Source organism: Micropterus salmoides, unplaced genomic scaffold (assembly GCF_014851395.1).
Source record: "Micropterus salmoides isolate LMB-PRFRI ecotype aquatic unplaced genomic scaffold, ASM1485139v1 Ms_hic_scaffold_9, whole genome shotgun sequence".
Taxonomy (NCBI): domain Eukaryota; kingdom Metazoa; phylum Chordata; class Actinopteri; order Centrarchiformes; family Centrarchidae; genus Micropterus; species Micropterus salmoides.
The window spans coordinates 26,917,263-26,942,301 of NW_024044681.1; the positions used below are offsets into that span (position 1 = coordinate 26,917,263).

At 39.2% G+C, this 25,039-nt stretch overlaps 1 protein-coding gene across 1 annotated transcript; it reads left to right on the forward strand.

The window, feature by feature from the left end:
• Positions 1 to 2,059: 2,059 nt before the first annotated feature.
• cchcr1 (coiled-coil alpha-helical rod protein 1) lies at positions 2,060 to 13,663 on the forward strand. Its single transcript, XM_038709196.1, has 19 exons — positions 2,060 to 2,402; positions 2,728 to 3,022; positions 3,900 to 4,067; positions 4,198 to 4,315; positions 4,547 to 4,741; positions 5,528 to 5,691; positions 5,791 to 5,905; positions 6,112 to 6,222; positions 7,921 to 8,064; positions 8,152 to 8,262; positions 8,531 to 8,637; positions 8,735 to 8,847; positions 8,923 to 8,995; positions 9,898 to 10,016; positions 10,131 to 10,319; positions 12,054 to 12,155; positions 12,315 to 12,460; positions 12,541 to 12,676; positions 12,779 to 13,663. Exons 1-19 carry the CDS (start codon positions 2,333 to 2,335, stop codon positions 12,907 to 12,909), a joined length of 2,607 nt encoding a protein of 868 aa, XP_038565124.1. The 5' UTR covers positions 2,060 to 2,332; the 3' UTR covers positions 12,910 to 13,663.
• The last annotated feature ends 11,376 nt before the right edge of the window (positions 13,664 to 25,039 follow it).

Genomic DNA, 25,039 nt, shown 5'->3' on the forward strand with positions numbered 1-25,039 from the left:
CCTTTACCTGCCAGCCTGATTGCACTGGAAATGTAGGCCAGCCCTTATGGGTGGTGGGACCATATGTCCACACAGCATGTCTGGGCTCACCCTTGGGATCTGGGTGAGGAGACATTCGAAAGGTGCTGGGAGTGGAACTGCTTTTCACTCTAACTGAAAGGACCCAGATGAGGTGGTTTGGGCATCTGATAAGGATGCTTCCCAGTCATGCAACTGCAGGAGACCCCCGGGGCAGATCATGAACACAATGAAAGGATTACATGTGACCTGGGAACACCTTGGGATCCCTCAGGTCAAGCTCATGGACGTAGCTGAGAAGAGGCATTTCTGTGCTACACCTTGTTGCTGTTGCTGCAAACAGAGCCCAGATCAATTTGCCACACTGAACATTGTTGGTGACAATTCACAAACCTGTCTCAATCTGTCTTTTTCAAAACGCTCTTTTTATCCAAGCTTCATGCACTTTATATGCAGGGAAGGTCCACTTTGATTAGCTCTTAAGTGTCCTTCAAACAGAAACAGAGCTGCATCTTAATTCTGCCCTCTTTCTAATAAGGGTCAGTATTGCCTGTGTTTTCTGGATTCCCAGTGGCCCCTTCTGATCTCTTTTTCTCTGCTTTGTTCCTCAGGATCTACTGCAGTGCCTGTCGAGTGCTGAGAGGACGCAATAACAACATACCCAAATAATGCACAGCACTCCCACTGTTCTCAAACAACCACTTCAGTACGTTATGGATATTTTTCAAGCTCCACAGTCTGCTATACCATCATCCCTTGTCTTTCTTGGTGATGTAACTGTATTTCTTTTCATTTAGGCTTATTTATTGAGATATATACGTAGCCATCTCCTCCTCGTTCATTTATTTTGTGTTATTGTGTTGTCAGGTTGTACCGATATGTGTCATCATTCATGTAAATTAATCAAACTAAAACGTCTCTTTGTTTCTTGAATACAGCATAAATAGATTAGATTAGATTATATGAAACTTTAATGAACCCCAGGGGGAAAGTGGGTCACAGCAGCTGTAGAGGAGAGGTAAGAGCAAACTGATATGGCTACTGAAGATACCAGAGGAAAATAACACAACAGGATATATAAAAATATTGTGGTTAAAGTGATTATAGACTACAGGGTAGTGAATACACTGCCAATTGTATAAGCTATAGATGCAGTCCTTCACTTGAAGGTGAGGTTTATAGATTTACAGCACAAAGGCATTGTGAGCAAAATGTGAATCACTGCAGATGGAGGAAAGTGAGCACACGACACATCTGTCAAAATATGCAAATGTGTAGTTTGAATTATTCATAAACTGATAATTTTACAGTTGGAGGTAGTATAATTTATAGATTCAGGTGGAACCAAAAATTAAGTTACATAACCAAATTTTTTTTACCAATTACAGTCTGGTCTGGTCTTCAAACCAAAAAGGTGTTCTTGAGGTGAAGGTGTCCCAGGAAAAGAAGGAATGGTTTAGTTTCAGGTTATCACTTCATTAGGTGCATTTATACACGTTTCCACTAATCATCACAATAAAATCTCTCAAAATCTCAATAACATCTGAAAGAAAATGCCTGGTGAAACCACGTCCAGAAGAATAAAGTGGTAGGCTACATGGAATATTTTGCTCTCTCTACTGTGATTTCCCAATCAGGGTCTATTGTTCATTGTCAGTATAACAAGAACAATGTTTTGGGATACGCTGCTACCTTCTCCCCCAGACCTTTATCCTTTATAGCACCAAACTCACACGCTCCACAGCCAGGAGCAAAAAATGTCTGTGTTAAGTTCAATGCTGTCTGAATTTGGTTTATCGGGAAAGCTGATACCCAGATTGTGTACTGGACTGGACTTTACCAACCCCTGGTAAACTCGAACACAACACGCAGTATATGTTAAGGGACAATGCAGGGTTCTTGCTTTGAGATTTGAAGGTAAAACACCCTGTAAGACAAGGGTTAGGGAAAAGGACTCAGCAGGTACTTTCACGGTTCCTTCCACTTTCCCGTGATGCACTGCGCGATTGTAATGCAGAGATGTACGATACATAACGTTAATTCCTTATATATAAAGTTCATAAACATACATATTTGCCGTAATGCTGCAGGTATTTGTAATTTAACCTACATGTAATTTGACCATTAAAAGTTGGCTAGCAAAAAGAATCCTAAGCGGAGTGTTACGGAAGTTGTCGTTGTTATGGTGGTAACTTAACCCGTCACTAAGGAAAAAACGACAGACTCGAGTCGCGGGAGAATAAACGTTAACAGAGCACCCAAACCACCCCGTGTTCCCTCTTTACTTTATGGTTTCTAGTGATACGTGTTGAACATGGAGAGACATAACTTGGGAAAAGAAAGGCTCATTGTACCCACTGATTTTACTTCACCAGCGGTTTCAAGTGAGTTGAATTGTTCTTGCCGATATTTTATGTTAACATTTGCTCGTAACGTCAAGCAACGTTGCGTTCAAGATGTTAGCTAACGTTAGCCTACAATGCAATTTAGCACACCAGCTTAGCTAGTCTGCATTCATTTGTCCGCTCAAGCGGTAACTATTTATTAACAAGAAAAAGAGGTTGTATTTTTTATGGAGGGGAAGTTGTCATGTTTATTTTGTTGACTTTCTTGTAAGCTCAGTGTGAAAGGGCTCCACTTAGGAAACATCTGATACATAAAGGCTTAAACTCTACGAAGTTAGACTATATATTATTTTATGTTATGTAGGGAATATCCAAAAAGACCTGGTACCACCGTCGCATTTCACAACGAATGTCCAGTCTGCTGGAGCACACAGAGGCACACAAATCCCAGGGACACTGCCACCAATCTCCTGGATAAACCCAGCGCGAACATCAGTACCATCAGGGGATCCCAGTCCTGTCAATCCATGGCTCGCCATCACTCAGGCCCAACAGGAAATCTTGGAGTTGAGGAAGGAAAATCAGAGGATCATGATGTTACAAGGAGATGGCATCAGAGGAATGATCCCTTTGGATCGCCCATCAGACCTCAGGGCAAGGTATCCCACAATATGTTTCATATGGTGAGAAATATCATCATTGTCCATCAGTTATTTGGCATATTGGGTTCATGAATAGCTCCTCTTTATAGGGATGAAACGGTATGAAAATTTCATATCACGATTATAGTGACCATAATTATCACGGTTATCAGTATTATCACAGTATTGTAAAAATGTGCCAAAAAATATTAAAATGTACTGATGCATTAAAAAATAAAATAACAGCAAATACCTTTTGTAAACATATGAAAATCATCTAAGTGTGCATTTTCATGATTTTATATTTTGTATTATATAGATATTACAATGACCCCGTGGACAATTACATGAAAACAAATAAGTCTTTAGCGTTTCTAGATATGCTGGGTGGTTGACTAAACTGCGTAACGTGTTATCATGTGCAGTGGACTAATAGACTCTGCCGGCACACGACGCACACAGCAACAGAACAACGTGTGGCGTTTTTTACAAGAGCAGCAACACTGAGAGCTTCAGTTTACACGCTGTTAGCAAGTCAGAGACAAACCAAAGCTAAAAGTTAACTCACCCTGCGTTCACTACACGGTTATTTTCTTCAATCAAGTTTCCCTCAGCACACTCATAAAAACTAAAATATGACCGGACTTCAGAGAAACTGAAAAATCTCCGCCATGTTGTTATTGACCCAAACAAACCCACGTTGCATTCTGCGCATGCGCACTTGCTTCTGGGAGACGCTGGACAGTGTTTGCGGTGAGATTATAACAGCGTGGTTAACCTTACCCAGTTATCATGGTAATAAAAATGTGTACGGAATAATAACCGTCAGGAATTTTACCATGGTTAATTGTTAAAACCGGTAATCGTTTCATCCCTACCTCTTTCTCAAACACAGATGTGCAGAGAGAAGTGAGCAGTGGTCAAGATGGGAGTCAGAGTGGCATCTGGAGGCAGAGAAGCACAAGGCCGAAGCTGAGAGGTTGAAGGGCCAGGTGGAGGCCCTGAAGGACACTGCAGGGAGACACAGGGAAGAGATGAGGGACAGAGACAACACCCTGAACAGGTAGGAGCTATGCTTATGTTGATAAATATTCAAGTAATTGTACAGTTTGGCCAGACATTCGTTACATAACTTAACATTTCAGCAAAATTTTTTTAGCAAGCTTAACATGGCATAACCTTTTATACGACAGACAGAGCCGTGAGTTGGAAGCAATGCGTGAAGAGCTATGTAAGGCTAAGACTGAACTCGGCCAAATCAGAGAGGAGCTCACTCATCGCAGTGCACAGAAGGAGAAAATAAGCTCACAGGTAATTCTATTTACCGACCAAACATTTAATTTCTAAACTGATGTTGACAAATAACACCTAAGTTACTGACATCTTGTAACTTATTTTGGCAGTCTGTAGTCTGGTGTTTCTAGTACAGTCTTGTAGTCCTAATAATAGCTTATTGTCACCTGACAGTTTTAGTTTAGTTTCACTATGATGCGTTTAACAGACTATTATTCTCCTGTGTTTAACATTTTTGTTTTTTTGCAGCATGAAAGATTAAAGGGAGAGTCTGGTGAGCAAATTACAAAGCTGAAGAGAGATATAGAGAGGAGCAAAGGGGAAGCCCAGGAGCTTGCTCTGAAGGCTGAAATGGGCAGGTTACAGGCTGAGGAGGAGGCCAAACGGCGGACTCTTAGACTGTCACAACAGCTGGAGGAAATGCAGAAGAAGCAGGAGGTGGAGGTGTGTGGCACAATTTCTGAAAGGAAATTTACATACTGATTTGAGTGACTTCAATTGTCACAGGCATTTGCTCTGCTCAAGTATCGCTGAGCGCAATACTGAGCATGTAGCACAGCGCTGTTCTGTAACTGACCCTTCACTCTGACCTTCCTCAGGAGGGAAGCAAGTGAAGGGATAACTTCTCCTTGGGGATCAGTGTTGGGCAAGTTACTGAGAAATTGTAATATATTACTAGTTACTTATTACTCCTTAAAAAAGTAATATTATTACTTTACTTATTACTAGGTGATAAAAGTAACTAGTTACGTTACTATATTACTTTCCAGTGTTTCCCACAGAATGACAACCCGAGGGTCAATATGTGGCGGTCAGTGTTGATAATTATCCAAATTATTGGCTAATTATGGGAAACACTGCTTTCACTACTAACTAATATCATATTCAACAGCAGCAAGGAGTGTGTATTTTACAAGGTATATAGCCTAGGCCTAATGTTTCTTAATGCCATCGGCTAAAATAAAAAATAAAGCAAGTAAATCCCGACTTGGTGGTTTTTCTGCACATGTAGCCTATTTATAAGAGTATTCAGTAGTTACAAAACGTTACGTTAATGCCACTCTCCCGTCCAAGCATCAGTGACAGTAGCTGCTGGAGTTTCTTTCTGTAAGTTTCACAATTACTGGGAATGGTAAAATTATTACAGTAACGCCCAACACTGTTGGGGATCAATTAGATATTGCGTCACTATTTGTATGTGTTTTAAATTGTCCATTGTTTCACTTTCAGCTGCGCCAATTGAATGCTTCCCACTGTGCAGAGTTGGATGCTGCAAGAAAAACAAACAGTGAACTACAGGACAGACTTCAATCAATGACCTTAGAAATGCTGCAGCTAAAAAGCACTCTGATGGAGGTAACGACTGAGAGAAATGGGCTGAAAGAACATTTAAGGTACCACATTCAATCTAAAACTAAAGAGAGCTAAACATTTATAGTGCTTTGTAGTCAGATTGACTGATTTTTTGGAGGGGGGTTTTGTTTATATTTCAGCCAAATGGGACAAGCTTTTGAGACACAATCAGCAACACTGCACAGCCTCAGAAATTACATCGGCCAACTTGCCCCAGAGAAAGGAGAGAAGGAACGATTAAATGACACCGTTGAGGTGAAGACAGTATATACAGTATTGATTGCAATCAGCCTACTGTAAAGTAATTGCATGGGGAAAAATACTTAAGATCTTGTTCCTTTCAGCAGGTTAAAGAAAGAATTGTGGAGGAAATGAGTGTTAAATTTATGAATTACCATTCATATTATAATAATTTCATCCCATTATGTATACTTTTTATTCTAATATTATCCATTTTGTAGAGGCTGAACAAAGAGAAAGCAGCTCTTCAGATGACTGCAGAGCTTTTGACAGTCAGGCTTAACTCTGTTAATGAGATACTCACCCTGCAAGAAGAGAAAATGGTGAAGAAGGTGAGTGTTTGTTCTTCACTTAAGCTGCGTTTTGACCAAAGGAACTATACCCCAGAACTAGGAACCTTTGGAGGAACTCACTGTTTTTCCACCGGAGGGACCAGGGTCTAAATGTAGTTCTGGGGTCTTCATTTTACCCACTAAAAAGTCCCTGCTCGGGGGGTAGTACTTTCCGAAAGTACCGGGTACTTTGGGGCGGGCGGGGCTTGCCTTGCAGTGAAATTCTGAATGCGCGAGTAGAGGCTACTGGCTTTAACTGGAGAATGTTGGCTGTTTTTCTACGACTGCCCCTCTCTTTTCCACCGTTGTTTGCAAACCAATAAATCACAATCAACAGTCAAGCCAAACAAGTCTCGCCGATGTCCTCCTGAGATCGTATGTTGGCATTAAATATATTGGAAATAGCAGCCAGCGTGCAGTGGTGTGTTTATGCTAAATACTGGGTCCTAAGTTGTTGTTTTAAGTCTTGATCAGTCAGGAGGTTTTTACACAGAGCCGAAGTTGGTCTCCTCCTCTCCAAAACAAGCGGAACAGCTGATTACAGCAGGTAATTAAGCTCGCTAAACATCACGTTCCTCCGACACTCAGGCGACACTGACGTGAGTCCTGCAGCTCTTGTTGCTGGAAATGTTTTAATAACCTTCCAAACTGTCGCGATTTTATTTTTGTGTTGCTTTCTCTGTGCTGGAGTTATTTTAAGAACTTTATAGCTTTATCCAGTTTGTTATTAAATGTGTTAAACAGACTTTATCGCGTGTCTCTTGTTATACTCCCACACAAAGAAGCTGCTTTAATGGTCAAGCAAGCCTATAGTTTTTCATTATATTCCAGTCAAATCTGATCATTTATAAATGTTGCTCATGGATAGTGGTAACAAATAATGATGCCTGTGCATCGCTGTGTACAGCCTACGTCAGCTGGTTAATTTGGCTAATCTTCACAGGTCTTTAGACCATGGTGGAAACGCACACAACAGTGGGCTGAAGGGACCTTTTGGTTCCTTGAAAATAGACCTGGGGACTTGGTATAGTCAAAAGTCCCTGGTACTTTTGGTCGAAAAGCACCTATAGCAACGTATGATACAGGACTGTGCTCATAACACATGGTGAGCAGTAGCAGGCTGAGCCACTGCTGTCCTATGTAGACCGAGGATCTACCTATCATTGTGTGTTGTTGTTGTTCTTTATCAAAAGTCTGAAAAAAGAATGTCTGAAGTGTGGATGCACTTCATGGATCTTCATCTAGACAGGATGGCAATGCCCTGCAGGAGTAATTCAGTTGGCTGAACACTTCACCTGAGGTGGTGATATCCACATGTGTATATAAAGTATGACTCAGCAGGTGACATATAAAACATTTTCTTCACTTTTGAATCCATTTTGCATACATCCGAAGTTCATTTTGGTTAGTTTGGAATAAATGTGTACTTGCAGAAAGTTGCTTGAGTAAACAACTGGTATTCTTTTGTTTTTGGCAGAGGTTACAGGGTTGTTGCATTAGAGAGCAGATTATTTTTTATAAACTCTGGTGTGTTAATATAGCTTTAGGAAGAAAGGAAAAAGCTCATAATTTTTAAATGCTTTAGTGTGCTTTGAAAAACATCAAGGCTAATTTCTAAGCAGTTATTACCCATGTTCATATGAAGCATTTGCTGAAGTGGTGTGTGCATTTACCATATGTGTGTATATGTTTCAATAGACCTCAATAGATCCACTTGTGAAGAATGGATGTGAAGGCCTTCAAGTGCTTCAGCTCTGGAGAGAGAAAGTGTTCAAGTTATGTGTCCAGCTTCGCTCAAAGGACATTGAACTTAGAGGAGAGAAGGATAAACTTCTTTCAAAAGTATGAAATCGATCATCTCTTAGTATACCACAGTACAATCACACCCACTGTGTTTAAAGTGTGGTAACGTATTGGTCTGTGCTTTAGGCCAGATCCATGGAGCAGCAGCTCCAGCAGGAGCAGCACCGGGCTAGTGTGCTCCAACACAGTTTAGATGACAGGATAGCTGAGCTGGACCTGGAGAGAGTGGAAAAAGAGGTTAGTACCAGAGCAAGTGATGTGATTTACATGGCTGTCTGCAAATTTGATGATGCACAATAAATTTGTGGCTGCTTAGGTAAGTGATAAACACTCGAACATTTGTACCACAGCACAGAATGCTGACAATATGAAAACTGTGGTAGATACCCATAGCAGTTGAGGTTTTAAGAACAGCAGCTGGTCACGAAGACGTTCTCAAAACTGAGCATCACAGTAGATTTGAGTAAGATACTATTATTATGTGGATGTTTGTTTTTCTTCCCAGACACTGAAACAGGACTTGGTCAAGGCTCAGAAGGAAAACTCGCTGCTGAAGTCACAGAATCAAAAAGAAGAGGCTGAGCTTAAAACCCTTACAGAAGCAGTTCATAGGTAAAAAATGAGAGGATCAGTTTATTGTTCCTGCCAATGTTGAAAACGTAATTACAGTTAATGCTGCATTTTCACACATTGTGCCTGCTCCTCACAGGTTCAGTCTGGCATTTGAAAGCAATGTGGCAGAAGTGGAATCAGCTCAAACGAGGCTCAACACTTTCACCCAGAGGCTAACGTTTGCTAAAGGACGAGTGGAGACAATCCAAGGTGTTAATATGATGGAGGTTAATGGTGCTGATGTGTGGTAAAGCAAGTACATCACAAATGTTTTTGTTTTTTCAGGTTTGACCATGAGGAGGATTGCACTGCAGAAAGTTCAGCAGGCCAGTAAACAGGAAGAACAGGCTGCTGACAGGTGTGAGGATTCAATAGTCCTTTGTGTCTTGTTTTACAGATCATGTCATCATCTGCAGAATTAGAAAGTAGCTCTCTAATCAAAGTAGACACGAGACAAAATGCAAAGCATTTATAAATTGCTGCAGTGGTTTAATATCTGTTGCCCCTACATCTGCAAAAAGTTTTCCATAAACACACATATCAGAAATAAATATAATATAATGTTACATGTAATGTGTACTTTGGAAGACATTTTATAATTGGGTTATGCCTGCAGCTAACTGCCAGTTATGTTTTTCACTAAATTGATCACAATCATTTACTCCAGAATGGCAAAATTAATGCACATTGCACTTATTCTGTAGCCCAAAGGGATGTTTTAGAAGTGCTTATTTATTCTGATCAACAGCCTCCAAATCCAAAATATTCAAATTTCAATATGAAGTCAAACCTCTGTTTTGCATTTTAAAAGCTGTAAACAGCAGATGTTTTTATGTATTAATGTTTAAGTGATTTAAAATGCATCATTACTGGTAAGATTTTAAGTATTCATTTAATCCATCAACCTTTTCAGCACTAATTCACAAAATTAGTTGCCTAATTCATAAAGTTGTATTGTAAGCTTAACACTGTCCAGATAAAAACATATTGCTTTCTTAGACTTTGATATTGGGCTGGTTATTATGTTTGAAATCAGTATTGCGATAATAATAATAATATTTTTTCTGATACTGTATCAACATATATCAATTTCTGACAATTGAATGCAAAGTCAGTTTTGTCAGGAGGTATTACATGTTGCTTTCTGTCTGTTTAGAGTTTGGCTTGCTTTGTTATAGTCTATGCAGTTGCTTCTCTACCTCTCTGCTTGACATTCTGCTCCTTTATCTGCTCTGCCATCTTGTCTGTGTTGCCCTGCAGCATCACAAACCTCCAGACAGAGCTTAGTTTGGTGTGTGAAGAGAGAGACAAGCTCACACAGGAGCTCAAAAGAACCCCGGAGCTCATCGAGAAAGCGCTGGCTGACCTGAAAGAACAGTGTGAGCACCCTTACAACTCACATCACCTTATTATAATGCACTCTCTTTGTCTGCTGGGTATCTATGTTTTGGTAATGTATGTGGCTCTGTTTACCTTTTGTACATCCTCCTCAGATGAGAGCAAACTGAGGACGCAGCAGCAGGAGCTGGAGCAGAGCTGGATGGAGGTGCGGCAGGCTGTGGCTGGCAGAGAGGAGGCGGAGCAGAGCTTGCAGCAGATCCAGGCCCAGCTGGAGGAGACCAAGGTCAACCTGGAGAAACTCCGGTCTGAGCTGCTCAGCCAGCAGGAGCACAGCAAACGTGGTGAGGCATCAGCTACTTTAAGCCGTATGACTCTTTTTCAGCTTTGACTTATCCAGGGAAAGCAGGCTGAGCACTCCTGCTCTTTTTTAGAAATGCCCTTCATCACTGTCTCCACATATTCACACCTGGCCACTCTGTCTGCTGGGTAGCTTCACTGGAGTAGTTGGGGATTAAGTGACACACTGAAGAGCACCTTGATTGTAGTTGTTCAGGGAGAGTTATTGAGTTTCCCTAATACGTGCCTAAAAATGATGCAAAAATTCAACCTGACCACGTCTTAAGTTTAAACCTGCATTAAGGGATAGCGTCACAGATTTTCAAGTCTATATGAAAACAATAGTCAAGCACATTGACAGGGTTTGCTTATTGTAATCATTCCTCCTGTTCAAACTGGCCCTTAAACGATCCTTCCCTAATGCCAGTGGGGACACAATCCACAGTCCTTGTGGATTGTAAAGTTACAGGCTTTTTAGTATAAAATTCCCTATTGTGTTTCCCTGGGCATTGTTCCCGGTTGAGCACAGTGGAGAGATTATAACAAACAGAGGGAACTTTATACTAAAAGACTTTAACTTTGGAAGATATCTGCTGGATATGAAGCATGTGGACTGCTGAAACCTCATATTAGCTTCACATAACATTTGGAATTAATTTTTGCACAGAACAAGTGCTGTGGCTTTGGTTCTCCATCACTTACTTTGAAATTGCTTTAAGAGGGGATTTCAGGGCCAGCGTGAACTTAAGGAATGATCACAGCAGCTAATAATAAGTCTTTCATTGTACAAATGGTCATTTAATTATTGTTTTAAGATAAACATGTGAACCAACTCCTTAGCTGTTTTTTTTGCCATTTGGGTGCAGAAACATGTTGGAAACACTGACTGACATATTGTTTTTAAGTTGATATGGTAAACTTGTTAGCAGGCAGTTGACCATTTACACGTCCAGCAATTATGCCGCAACATTAGCATTCATTTGTAGTCCAGTTTGTGTCCAGCTGAGGAAGTCCAATCTCATTTTAGCTCTGTTTTCCACCTCCTCCTGAGGGAAATATCTGGGTCTTAAACTGCTAAATGTTCCACTAACATACAGTCTGTGTTTTAGAGCTTTTATTTTCTGAAACGGCTGCATGCTGCGGCTGAAAACAGCACTATGACAGCAGCAGGAGTAAAACCAAAACAGTAACAATGACCTGAAAGTCGGTATAATCTGAAGGGAACTGTGGAGTCGGGTGATCATTTTCTATGTGGGTTAGTCGCTATGAGCGACTCCATTGATATACATGCCGTCATGTGATCCATTGGTCACATAAAAGTATTGATTATAGCGGCTTTAACGATGCAGACATCAAATCCACACTGTTCAATTGAATTTCTTTTCAAGGTCTTAAATCGCTTCACTGTATATTCCTCTGCCTTTATTGAAACAAAAGATCAACAAATGTTTTTCAATAGTTATAATTTGAAGGGCTTTTTTTTACTTACCTTGAGGCTACTGCCGCCTTGCTATGTTGCAGTCTTTTGTGCGTTACCGTGGTTGCATTGTAAAAACGGACAAATCTGGAGTTGATTCAATCTGCTCCTTGTTTGTGGAGGTCTTGCTATCTATGAAAATTTGCTTACAGATGTAATAACATCTAATTTATCCCCTCAGGCACAAATACAGCATTAAACTGTGTTCCTCACTTTGCGAGATACTGTATTAAGGAATGGTGCATTTGTTTTTCCCCTTCAGCCCTGCAGGAGAGAGTGTCTGAGATCCAGGACCTCTGCGCTGAGAAGCTTAAAGAGATGGAGGTTCAAGTCAATACTGCCAGGAGAGATCACACCAAAGCAGGTAGCAGGATTAGCGCCACGCTACCTCAGCCCACAGCTGGTTACGATGGGGGGCTAAAGTCATAAATGCAGAATGTGATTTAATATGATTGGAATTGTTTACACAGCCTATAGCAGCATTTCCCTGTGGCTTTTGATCTGTCTGTATTGTCTGTTGTAGTTATGACTTTGCGGCAGTTTGAGAGAGAGGCAGCAAGGAAACAGGATGAGATGAGAGAAACTCAACATTTGGGGAGCAAACACACAAAGTGGGACGTCCAGAATAAACAACTGAACGAGACGAAGAAAGACAAAAATCTACTGCTGGTAAGACTTTTTAAAACAGAAGAAAGAAGAAAAAGTTATTTCTGTCTTTATTTCTGTTGATGGCCCGTTGTCTGTTCCAGGGCACCATTGCTGAGAGAGGGCTGACAAGTGACTATACAAGAGCTCTGCAAAACTCTGCTGCTCCCAGGGAACATCGAGACAAACCTTCAGAGAGGAATCGCTCTGCAGGAGCAAAAGTCAAACTACCTGCAGATGGTATGTAGTGTCCCAACTCCTCGTGCATCAGAATCAGACATTGTCCTAACAGTTACACAGACATGACTGATCTAAAAAAATGGCCTGTCTGTATCCTGTCAGAGAGACTCTGGTCTGTTTTGGAGGAGCTCCATACTCTCAGTGCTGCAGTGGTAAACAGCTCTGAGGACTCTGCGGAGGACGAGGGGCAGATTGACAGCGTGGGACCATCCACAGACAGTCTGCACAGCTGATACCTGACGATGATTCATGAGAGCCAGTGAACTCACCTTTAAATTGTACAAAAGGTGGGCAGTGTTGATGCTTTAGGAGCTAAAAATATACAGTGGAAAGAATTAGTTTGAGCCAAACTCAGAAGACCATGCATGTCACATTGCTACTGGGTGGTGGATAAGAAGAATCATAGCTATCTAGTGCAGACACAGTATGCTTAAATGTAACACAAATGTAAATTCAAGTTTATAAAACACAAACAAACATAAAACACGTCTTTGCGTCTGAACATTTTCTTCTGTAGACATTTTTGTGAAATCTATACAAGCATGTCTCAACCAAAGTGAATATCTAGAGTTGCAGTTTCAGAATAATCTTGATATATTATTTTAAATGATATTTCTCTTTAAAATTGGTCCCAGAATAGTTAATATTGTTTCCGTTGAGTCAATGAAATGCTCCAAAGTTTAACATCACCCTTTGATAAGTGTTGTGTGAAGATACATTCTTAAATGAATATTTTAATATAATATTTTTACTGCAGATTAAATAATAGAACTGATGTTTATTTAAGAGAAATGGACAGATGCTGATGACTTCAGTAAATATGTGACCGGATTTGTCAGTTTGAGCTTTTTATCAGATGGCAAAGAGAAGCTGCCAGACAAGAAAACAGCTGACATATGTGAACAGAAGTCTGACTCTGATTGTAGAAGTTTATGGTCAAAGTATTTCTTTGTTATGCAGAAACCTAATAAAATATTTTTATATTGTAATTCTGTGGCGTTTAGCAGTATTTTGGGAGATGTTGATGATGTGAATCTCATTTGCACTACTAATTATCAGAGTTCAAATCCATATAAAGAGGAGCAACTAATCTTAGCAGAGTTTTTAAATAAGTTAGGTTTTTAAATAAAAGTTTTTGAATTAAGATATAATTTAGAAAAATAAATACCCAGCAGTTTCTCAGGTTCATAGTTAGCTGAGAATGTTGACTTTGTTAATTTTATAATGCAGGTTTGAATGTGATTGGTGAATCTGTCTTGTTTTTATCGCATGAGGACAATTGGCAAGACTTTTATGATTTCATATAAAAAGAAAATCGATATTTTCTATTTGAAGTTCCTTTATAGAGGTCAAATTTTAAATGGCTGCAATCATAGGATGGATGATGATAAACATCATGATGAACCAGATAATTGTGCTATTTGTCATGTTGTCATGAGTGCTAATAAATTTTGCAGTAGTCCGAAGTTTCGAGCCTCTAGGTAAAAACATCTCATGGAGAACTGAGGGAGAGCAGAGTGAAAATACTAATAAAGTCTAGACTTTCATATTTTCCAAAAGCATCAAAAATAATTTTGCAGGGACACACTCATCGCTGGAGAGGTGATTCATCGTGGCAAGCAGAGGATGAGTGCATCAAATTCAAATATTTTAATATTATTTTATTGGATTTTAGCAGTGCACCCTTGCTTCTATCTGGCTGTTGAGTTTGCAGAACAGCAAGAACAAGAACATTTTAATTTGTATTGTTGATAAAGCATGTGATACAAAAATCAATAATGTCATTGATGACAATGTGTACTGTGTATGGTCTAAACTTCAGTCATGATGGAGCATTTTAAAGGAATGTGCCACCAAAATATATAGTATTTATATATATATATATTCCATTTTTGACTGTCTTTTTGTGTAATGTACTTTAGATCACATTATGCATTAACCTAATATATTCCTGTCAGTATCACTGTATTATTAATAATTTTAAGGCAAGATAGCAGATGTGGGCTCACTGCAAGATAGAATTAAAAGCAAATGGTGTGTCCTCATGTGCAGTTCAGAACCAGCAGAGGGCGGTGTTGTCAAAGGTGAGAGCAGCATAGGCTGTGATTTAAGCATGCTTTGGGGCCCTGCTTTGTCAAGTGCAGTTTCTCTATTGGAATATTATTGAAGACACTGGGCTTTTTAAATAGGACAGTGAATGAGGGTGGGTATGAGCACATGTAGTGAAAAGCAATCTACTATCGGTAATCAAACTTAATTTTTGAATCAGTTTGAACGGGAAAACTGTCCAGAACCATTTAGTGGTGTACTGTGTTTCTCCACAAGTGGCTCACAAACATGAGAACAGGATTCTGGTGAAAGACTGTCAGGATGATGCACAATTTTTGCTTTGTCCCGCGAGTGTGGCAAAAACCGGTTACAGCAGATTTATAGAGCCTGAATGAAGCAGCCAGACAATGGCGTGGTTAACAGATGAATAATTTAGTAGAGCATTGCAATCCAGAAAATACATGAAAAAAATGAGGTAATAAAAACCAATCAATAAGCACCCAAAGGATTTTTATTAATTCAAGAAATTAATGGCATGTAAAATTAGCATATCAAACAAACAAGTGAGTGCCAACTGTGTTCTCTGATTCCAAGCAGCACTGACATGGGTTCTGAAGTCACTGAAAATGTGAGTTCTTGAAAGAGCTTGGAATTGCAGGCAAGAGTGTCATAATCAAATCACTAAGTGATTTTCTTGAATACATTTGCAGTGTGAAATTTTTATGTTTGCTGCAACATCACCACTGACCTTAAACCAGCTCTGTGATGTGGTCGTCGATGGACTGCAAAGTAGTGAGCTTGTGTATGAACCTGGCTCCACCCTCTGGTTCTGAGGCTGATACTGTGCTATCAGAGTGCAGCGTGTCAGAACATCAAAACATCTGCTGTCATCGGCCGTGCCTGTCATCAGCTGTCTGCGTCAAGGCCTCGGCCCTGTACTTCATTTTCTACTATAAACAAAATGCCCAAACCTGCAGGTTCCTTCCACTGTTTGGATGTTGTGAAAATCATTTTGCCCTTTCGCTCGATGGTATTGGTTTATTTTCAGGTGAAATGATTAATGGCCTTATTATTGCTAGACGTTCATGAAATATTTATGACACCACACAGCCCACCGTTTCTCACTAGTACCTTGGGAGTGCTTTGTCGTCCACCACATTGAGAAATGTCCGCCAAAGGTCAGATGCTCTTTGCAAAGCTTCTCCATGGTCCATATGATCAACTTTCTATTGCTGGACTATGTTGGTGGTGACATTAAAGGCACAAATACAGAGCACCGTACACAGCATGTTTCTTTACTCTTTGCTTTCAGGTTTTCTACCTGTGCTTTTCACTCTGCAAACCATTCTGCATTGCTAGCTGGCCATAGCCAAAGTCAAACTTCACATATCTGAAGTGTTTTGAAAACGTAATTCCCCTCCTGTGAAATGTTCTGTCACACTTCACAATGTCCCCACAGTCATGTCCTCTTGGGGCAAGTCCTCATTCAATTTTGCTACAACCAGTGACTGGAATATGCTAATCCAAATTCCCTAAAACTGGTCAGTTTTTACCTCTGTTATATTCTCTTAAGGACATTATAGCTGTTCTTCAAACATACCAGCAATCTGCCTTATTATTCGCTGCCCCTAAAATGTAATAACCTGTATTTGCACTCTGGAACAGTAACTCTGTGCAGTTGTTTTTAGATAAGATGATTACCTGCTACAAGAAAACATTACATGCTCAGTCCTCAGATGAAGAAGACATTTTTTGTTTCAAACACATAGTTCACATCCGGAGGTCAGTGCAAACTTGAAGCAGTGCATGGGGTTGATGTGATCCAGTAAGTCAGGGGTGTTGACCACCAGTGCTGCATGCTGCCTCAGAGCCCGGTGGATGTTTGTGCATTGCTGTGGCAGGCCATACTACAGGGTAGAGCCACAGAGGATCAGTGTGAGGAAAGGCAGCCGCGTAACCCTATTTATAGATGCAGGCAATGTGGGGTATTGTTTGTGGGGTTGCAGTGGACTGAACTGTCCAATCTTCAATCCACAGCTACACTCTGAGCCAGTTTCCTGCAGCAGGTGTAAATGAGGCAGAACTAATTATTTCTTTTGGTGTGATATATGCGCTGTAAGTGATATACTGACCTCTGAGCACTACTCTTTTACTCAGGGTTCTGACTAAGAGCATCAACTCTTGAGATTTTTCATAGGAAAACTAGAAAAATTAGAAAAGCATTGTAAAATTATAACATTTAAGGCAAATCAACAAGCAGGTCTACCTTTCTGATGTATACCATTATACATTACAATATGGCTAAACATTTCAATTGATGAAATTTCAGAAAATTTCAGATCACAAAAAAAGTGATATTTGATATAGGGTTTCTTTTCGAAATAGTAACAGTAAACATGTTGTCATCCATGCATGGTGAAGTCTCCACCTGTGCCAATCAGCCACCTTGTTTGGAGCTGTAATTGCAGTTTCCCTTTGGGATGATCAGTGTAATTTGGAATGCAGCGGTGAAATGTTGATGGTGTTTACTAGACGCATGAACAAATGAAGAAATGACAAGGAGGTTACTTCTCACCTTTTATTACCACACTGTGACAAACAAGAAGGCTCTTGGCCTGCATGTGTTTTACATGCTCTAAAAACTAAAATATTAAAATGTAAATCAGATAAAAGGAGGTGGACTGACTTTACTAAAGTCATGATTAGTTACACCTTTGCTGAGGTGCAATCACTTTATTAGAATTATGAGTGGTGAGTCATTTGGGAGCAGGGGGGTAATTATGTGCACGTCACCGTAGGTGCAAACTGAGCTAACACACGTCAACACCTGCACAGGAAGTTCACTCCACAAGTTTCTTAAACAATTAGCTGCCAAAGTTTAAATCAAAGCCTGTAGTAGCCTCCAGTAAAAAATACGGATTAAGTGGTCAAGAAATATGAGAATTATTTGATGTGACCTTTTTTTTCTACTAGTGCTTCAGTTTTTTAATTAACCATAACAATCTCTAATTCAAATATTAAAAACCTTCAAAGTTGTACCTGTTTTCCCTTGCAGACTTGCAACCCACCTGTTGTAAAATATCTTGGATTATCTAAGAAAAATAGTGTGAATCTGACAGTCTAAATATAATAGATATTTGTATCTGTGTAGGTTACAACCAGCCGTCATATTTTGCCCCCAATTTATCTGGCATCAGTATCTTAATATCGCCATATATATATATATATATATAAACCTCACTGAACATCTAATATGCATTTAAAAAACTGTCAGAGGCCCTCTTTCTTTGTGTTCGGATCATACTGAAATTTTGGGATTCAAAAAGTGCTTTGCTGTTGGATGAGTTTGCAACAATTACAACCTGAATCAGCTGGGAACGCTTGCATAAGCTGAATAGAAAAAACAGCAGCACTCTCGAGCCATATTTACAATTTGTTTTCTGAAAAGTGTAATTGAATATTTGATGTAACATTGAAATGTTAAATTACCCTGCAGTGTGTGTGGACCAAAGTTTACTCCACAGTTTTAGAGGTGAACTATGGCGAATATCAATGGGAAGTCAGCCAAAGGGCAGAACGTCTAATATTAGTTCTGTCCTTTAAAACATCTGTTGTTGAGATCTCATCAGGCAGAAAGAGAGACAAGGCATGAAAGAAAACAGAACATCGATAATTAAAATTGCCAGGCTAATTTGTTTTGTTCTGTAAGCGCTTTGCCTGTGGGATATTCAGTTAAGGACGTGGGAATGTTTAATGAAATTTCCATTAACATTCATTGGTGCTGCTGCACCTTAGCTCCCTCTGGTTACTAACATGCTGCTCAAACAAGACTTCCTAATTACCAGATTTTTAGACTTTTATTTCATCATTTTCTGCATTTTGCAAGCAATCTGTTCTACAGAATATAATTTTGATTCAGGTCTTCCAAAGACACTTTGTTTGAGAGGATTGTCATGTGACAGTGTTTAATTACATGGGCAAGTGGACCTCTCCAGCACTGTGATTCATTCCTCTACATTTTTATTATAATGGGCAATTTTCTATCTGTAGACAAAACAACTGAGCCATAGTTCCTGAAAACAATCAGCAGATAAATCGATATTGAATATAATCATTAGTTGCAGCTCCAGTCCCATAATAATCTCAGCAATGATGGACTAGCTACTGGGCCCTTCCTGGTTCATCAGAGTACTGCCCATTGACATTCCAGCATTGTCTGAATTCAAACCCGATCAAATCTGTCCAACAAACAAATGACAAGGTGATAATTTGCTGTTTTTTGGCGCTTCTAATGAAAAGTAATACAGAAATACAAACCTTTTATATGCAGCACGAGCTGTGATTGCAGTTTTAAAAATCAGCTTGGTGCATTTGACGTTTGGGATTTTACCAGGTCTTTTCCTTAGTCTTGGTTAAGATGGATGGGGAGTAACTGTGATCAGGTACAGTGTCTCTTAAGTCATCCAGTGTTTCCAGTGGAGGTCATGTCAGAGCTTTAGCTGGGTTATTCAAGGATTTTCTCATTCCTGTTCATGCTTTGTCACATCCTGTTTAGATTATTGTGATGCACTTCCAACTTGCGTAACACAGTCATCCTTAAATCATCTTCAGTTGGTTTGAAATTCTGCCGCCAGGCTCCAAGCAAAGAGTCCTTACTAAGACTCATATATGTCCTGTTAAAGCCTCTTAATACTGTCTCTCAGCACATTTCAAATTGATTTTAAAATCCTATTAATTATCAGTAAGTCCTTCCATGGCAGAGCTCCAACTTGTATTCTCCTAAATGTATGGTATAAATAGCAGATACAAAGTTTAGGTTTAAGCTGTATCCCCTGAGAATACTTTATAAAGGCACATACACATAATTTACTGTATATATCTTACTGCTGTATCACTGAGCAGTAGTGCACACAGCTTGGTAATTATCTATGCAGTAAATTTGCCAGGTGGTATATAGGCACTTTAGTTTCTTCATTAGGCCCATAAGCACTGAGATCAACACTGTGTGTCCAGTATTTAGTGAATTATGCTGCCTGCGCAAATATTTTAAAGACTGGGCCAAAATTTGTCCCATTCACTAAATCAACTGTTTTCTGCAGGACTAAAATGTGCTATTGTGCACTGAAATTTGGTATAGACATTCATGATCACTTTGGTGAGTTTTCAGAATATCAGTTTGTCCAGTTTTTGTTTTATGACTTTATACTTGCAAATGACACTCCCATCAGCCTCAGATGTACTTTGTGATTAAAGCTAATTAGCACTTGTTAGCATGATAAGATGCTAAACTTAGATGGTGGACATGGTAAACATTATACCTGCTAAACATCAGCATGTTAGCACGCTGACGTTAGCATTTAGCTCAAAACACTGCTGTACCTAAGTACAGCTTCACAGAGCTGCTAGCATGGTTCTTGTCACTTTAGTTTCCTCATAGTAGTTTAGGCACAGAGCAACTCTTAGATATGCAGTGATACACTTAAACTATTAGTGATATAAGTCATTAATTTGTCTCCCTCCGACCAAAACTGCATCATAACACACACAACTCTTGCCAAAGTTGGATATTCTAAAACGATAGAATATACGAAAGAAATGAAAATACCCTCTTAGGCAGAAGTTTTGAATAGTGAACTTGTGAATAGATTAAAAGATAATGTGACATGTGACTTGTCCTGCTTGTAGCCCCCTAAAGTGACATCTGCTTGCTATCATAAGTAGAGTTGTGAGCTGTAATCAAGTGGAGATCTAAAATAAGGAACAAATAACAAAATCTGACATATGAATATGACATCTGATATTGAATTATGTTGTGTTTCAATCTTCTAGAAGGTTCTGTAGATATCACCTGTAGGTTGAACATTGAGACATCCTGTGCAGGACACTTTGTAACGTTGTGATTGCTCAGTTAAAACCATTGTTGATGATGAACTCACTGGCTCTCTACATTTAAAATTATCACTCTGTCTGGTCTGCTTGTAATTCCTGAGTGGTATTTCTTCTGTTTGTTTCTGCTCATAAACACATTTGTTTTGGGGCTGAAACACCGTGTAGTAGAATCAGAACTGCCTCCAATGATGAGATAACCTGCAAAAAGTAAAACATTGGTAATATGAAACAGACAATCTGTAAGGGAAGAGCAATAAGTCAGTCAGTGTTGATGTGGCATGTTGAGAGGCTCAGAGCACTTACTGTTGCTGAACCTCTATGCTGAGCTATAAATACAGGCATTTTACAGGAAGCCTTAGGAGAATGAAACATGAAAGGTTTTATTGTGGAGTTTTATAGCACTCAGTGTGCTCTTTTTATCTCCTGACCTTTCTGGGGAGCTTCAGACCACTTATTGGAGCCCTGACCTTGGGTACCATAACACAAAGTACAATATCATCATTTCATCACAAGAATTTTACAGGCATTAGTTACACGTGAAAGCTCTCTCAAGAGCCACCTTGCCAGGCGGGCAGGCATGCTACATAACGTCCAAGGTTTCAGCACATGTAATATTAATCCCAGTTAATCCACTGCCCACTATTCCCTAATGTTTCATCTTGATATCAAGATACTGGCTGAATTAAAGTTGTGATGCTAAAGCAGGGTCTGCTGCAGTCCGATCTGCTGAGCATCCAGCAGAGTATCATGGTATCACACTTTATTAGGTTGTATTTGTTATCTCTTGATCCCTGACCAAGAATAAATAATGCCACTGGATACACAGTTCACTGTTTGGGTTTAAAGACATTGTTTACAACTGGATGTCTCCTCTTTAATTATCCAGTGCCAGCCCTCATTTACGTTATCTGCCCAAAGAAAATTAGGCCATACATGCATCAAAGCATTTCTGATGTGTTCTCCCAGCAGGCTTTGGCCCTAATGTCATCTTAAATGGGAAATGCAGAGCAGCGCCCATGCCTGCAAAGTTCCTCCTCTAATTTCACAGGTTCCAGCTCTGAGTAATGACACTAAAACACTGGCTTTCACTGAATAAACAAGTGGAGTTCCAATCCCTAAAGCATTTATTATATAAATGAATGTACTGTTAAACAAAAGGAATAAAAAATACATCCCCAGCTCTGCTTTTAAACTGTTAAATGCTTCAGAAATGATGTGCAAACCAAGATCCTACTTTGCTAAAATAAATGGCTGTAAAAGAAATGTGGTGACACTTGCACAGTGTGAATCTGAGAGCCTGAGAGATTTTTATTTTTATGGTAGCATCTGTTTGACAAACGCTCACACTGAATGTTGAATAATGATTACAACTGAGTGAAAGTCAGTTGCCTTTTTGATGACTTAATTACTGTGGATGGCTGATGTGTCTGACTGTAACTTTGCACTCTCTGTTAACACAGCTAAGTGTAACACTGGATGTGCCTGTATTTAGGCCACTCTGCTCCCTCAGGCTCACAACTTGTGTGCATATTTCTGTGGGTTATAACAAGCAATTGCCATACATAAAACGAGGTTAAGTCCGCAGACTTTGATAGATTGGTATTGACAAGTGATTGAACAGTCTGTGAGACCTGTGCTTTGTTTTACATTGCATAGTAGACACTTTCTTTTAATTTAAGACCAACCTACAATCACTTAAAATAGTTTGTCTGCATTGTATCTTATTAACTCGCAGGGGTTCATGGTCTATCATCACATTGCCCATGTTAGCCTCTTGGAGCAATGCCAGGACAACACCATGCTAATAATTGCACTACCAATATGGTTGAGACTTCATAAATGCCTTTTTTACTTAAACTCCATAGGAAGCTCTGGAAATACCTGCTGACATTTACACTTAATTGAATCTTGCTAAAGAGGTTGTGGTTCAGACAGAGAGTGAGAAACTCCCTGAGCAGATCTCATTTGCCACGGTGGGAAGTGGGAAGCATGCCCAAAGGTGTGCAGAGGAGGCAGTGCATTGGTAACCTGAATGCTCTCCTAAATGACTTCTAACACTTGTTGAAATGCTGTCAGAACTTCTTACTGAGGGAAACTGTGTTATCCTGAAAGTCAGTGTCTTCTACTGAAACCAGAAGATCAGTGTGTAGCTGAAGAGGCTGCAAAGGCACACTGACATAAATTTTAACATCAAACCACCTCAAGAGGCAGAGAGGATGGTATAAAAAGTTTCTCTCTTCACGTCACTTAACACGGAACCTTATCTCTGCAGTGAGAGGTGCTTGTGTCAAACAGTCACACTACAATTCTCGGGGGGGGGGGCAGAGGAGATCAGAAAGGGTGAGGGTACTGAATTTTGTCTTTTGGCTGAAGGTAGGGTAGTCTGACATTTTTAGGGAGTGCTTGGGAGGCTACTCCTTACTTTCGTCTTAATTTACAGCCTTCCTTGGTAATATAGTTCATAGTTACATAAATAGTTACATCAGAAAGACAACTTTAACTTGTGCCATAAAGTTGGTGGTTCATAAAGGTGCAGTTGTCCTCTGCCATATGCAGATTTTGTCTTTGTATCAGGTTTGCATTATATACTTATATCAAAAACTATGTGTACATTGGTGGCGCACATTAGAAGTTGCATTAAGATACTGAGGTTTAATTTGGGGTATGTGATTTAACAAGTTGTACTAATTTAACACTGTTATATCATTTTAACATGTTGTAGAAAAAGTGTTGCATTTTTCTTTTCTAAGTAAAGCGGAGTGCTCACAGGAAACAATTATAACCCTGTCTGCGGGCTGCACTCGGGGCTATAGCCTACTTTTGTATTTACCAGTTGTTGATATATTGACACCTCTTGCATGTATATATGTGCATTTTGCAAGAATTTCATCCTGAGTTCATGTTTAACCCTCTATGGTACGGTGTTGCCTACTTTCTACGTATGTTGCCTCTGGGCAACATACTCATTTTTGGCCTGCTGCCTTTGACACATGGTTCAGTTCCATTTTCTCTCTGTGCTAAACTACCCTCAAAACATATTTTTATGCCATTTTTTGACCCAGAAAAATTTGATTCACAATAATTGGTGAGTAAAGTTTCATTGTTAATTGTTCAATGCAATTTATTTGATAATTATATAATGGAAAATAGTTAAAGTGCAAATGATGCCTTGAAGCACCATCATACCATTATGGAATCCCGCATGTCATTTATATACTGCTCAAAAGCATAACAGTCAACATAATTTTCTCTAAATCTACATTAATTAATCAATTAATTAATTATACATTTGATAATGTTAGTTGTAATAACACTGTCATACAAATTTTATTACACTGGATATTTTAACCGTACTCTTTATTGTCCTCCCTGGAGAGCACATGCTAATGATTTAAACACATTGTTCTTCCATTTAGAGGATGAACACAACATTTTTTATGGTTCATCAAAGAAAAGGGCACTCCCAGTTCATGGTAGTGAGGAAGAATAAGGATTTAGAAGTGTGGAAGACAATGAGCTGCTAAAAATCCTACAAGAAAGTGACAGAGAAGGTGAGGGTTAATCTTAGAACGCAGATGAGGATAACAGTGAAGAAGAGCAGTGAGAATAAAAGTGCAGTGAGGAGTGGAAAACCTATTTAATAACTTGTTTTCACTTATTGATCATATGATGCTTTTTGTTGACTTTCAGTGCTTTGTCAACTTCCAAAGGTATTGAGCCAAAGACGGCCATAAGGCAACACATTTCAGAAAAGACAAATTTAAATCTAACACAAATGATGAAAGGTAACTCTATCTTGATTTTCAACATGTTTTTGAAGTTTGGATTTTAAGATTTTTAATGTAAACTTTGTTGAAATATGTATACTCTCTTTTACGTTTTCATTCCTGTAGGCGGTTCGACAATGGTACAATGTTGCCTAAGGGTAACGTTCAAACAAACAAACCTATGTAAAGACTTTATTTTTTATATTTTCAAATTTAAAATGATTGTATTTTAAACTGGTAAAGCCATTGAACATTTTCATTGAGTATTTCAGTAATTTTATTCAAACTTTAAATAATGACTCTCTTTTTCCATTCTTTGCCATTATGGTACAGTGTTGCTTTAAGGCAACGTACCCCAAAGTTTACCCCCAAGATATATATTTTTGAAATTTCTTTAAATTATGTTTACTTGGTCCATTTAATGACAAAAAAACACAAAGATATTTTTTTCCCCCACAGGCAAAATAATGCGTACTATAGAGGGTTAAGTGGACTGAAACAAATTGGATAATTTTTTAAAGTGGCAGGAAACACATATCTACAGAGGACATATTACTATATTATTATTATAACAGTGTGATATGCCTATGATAAGGTTATAACATCCAGACATTGTTTTCATTCATGAAATTGAACTTAAGTATAGTGCAGTTCTACT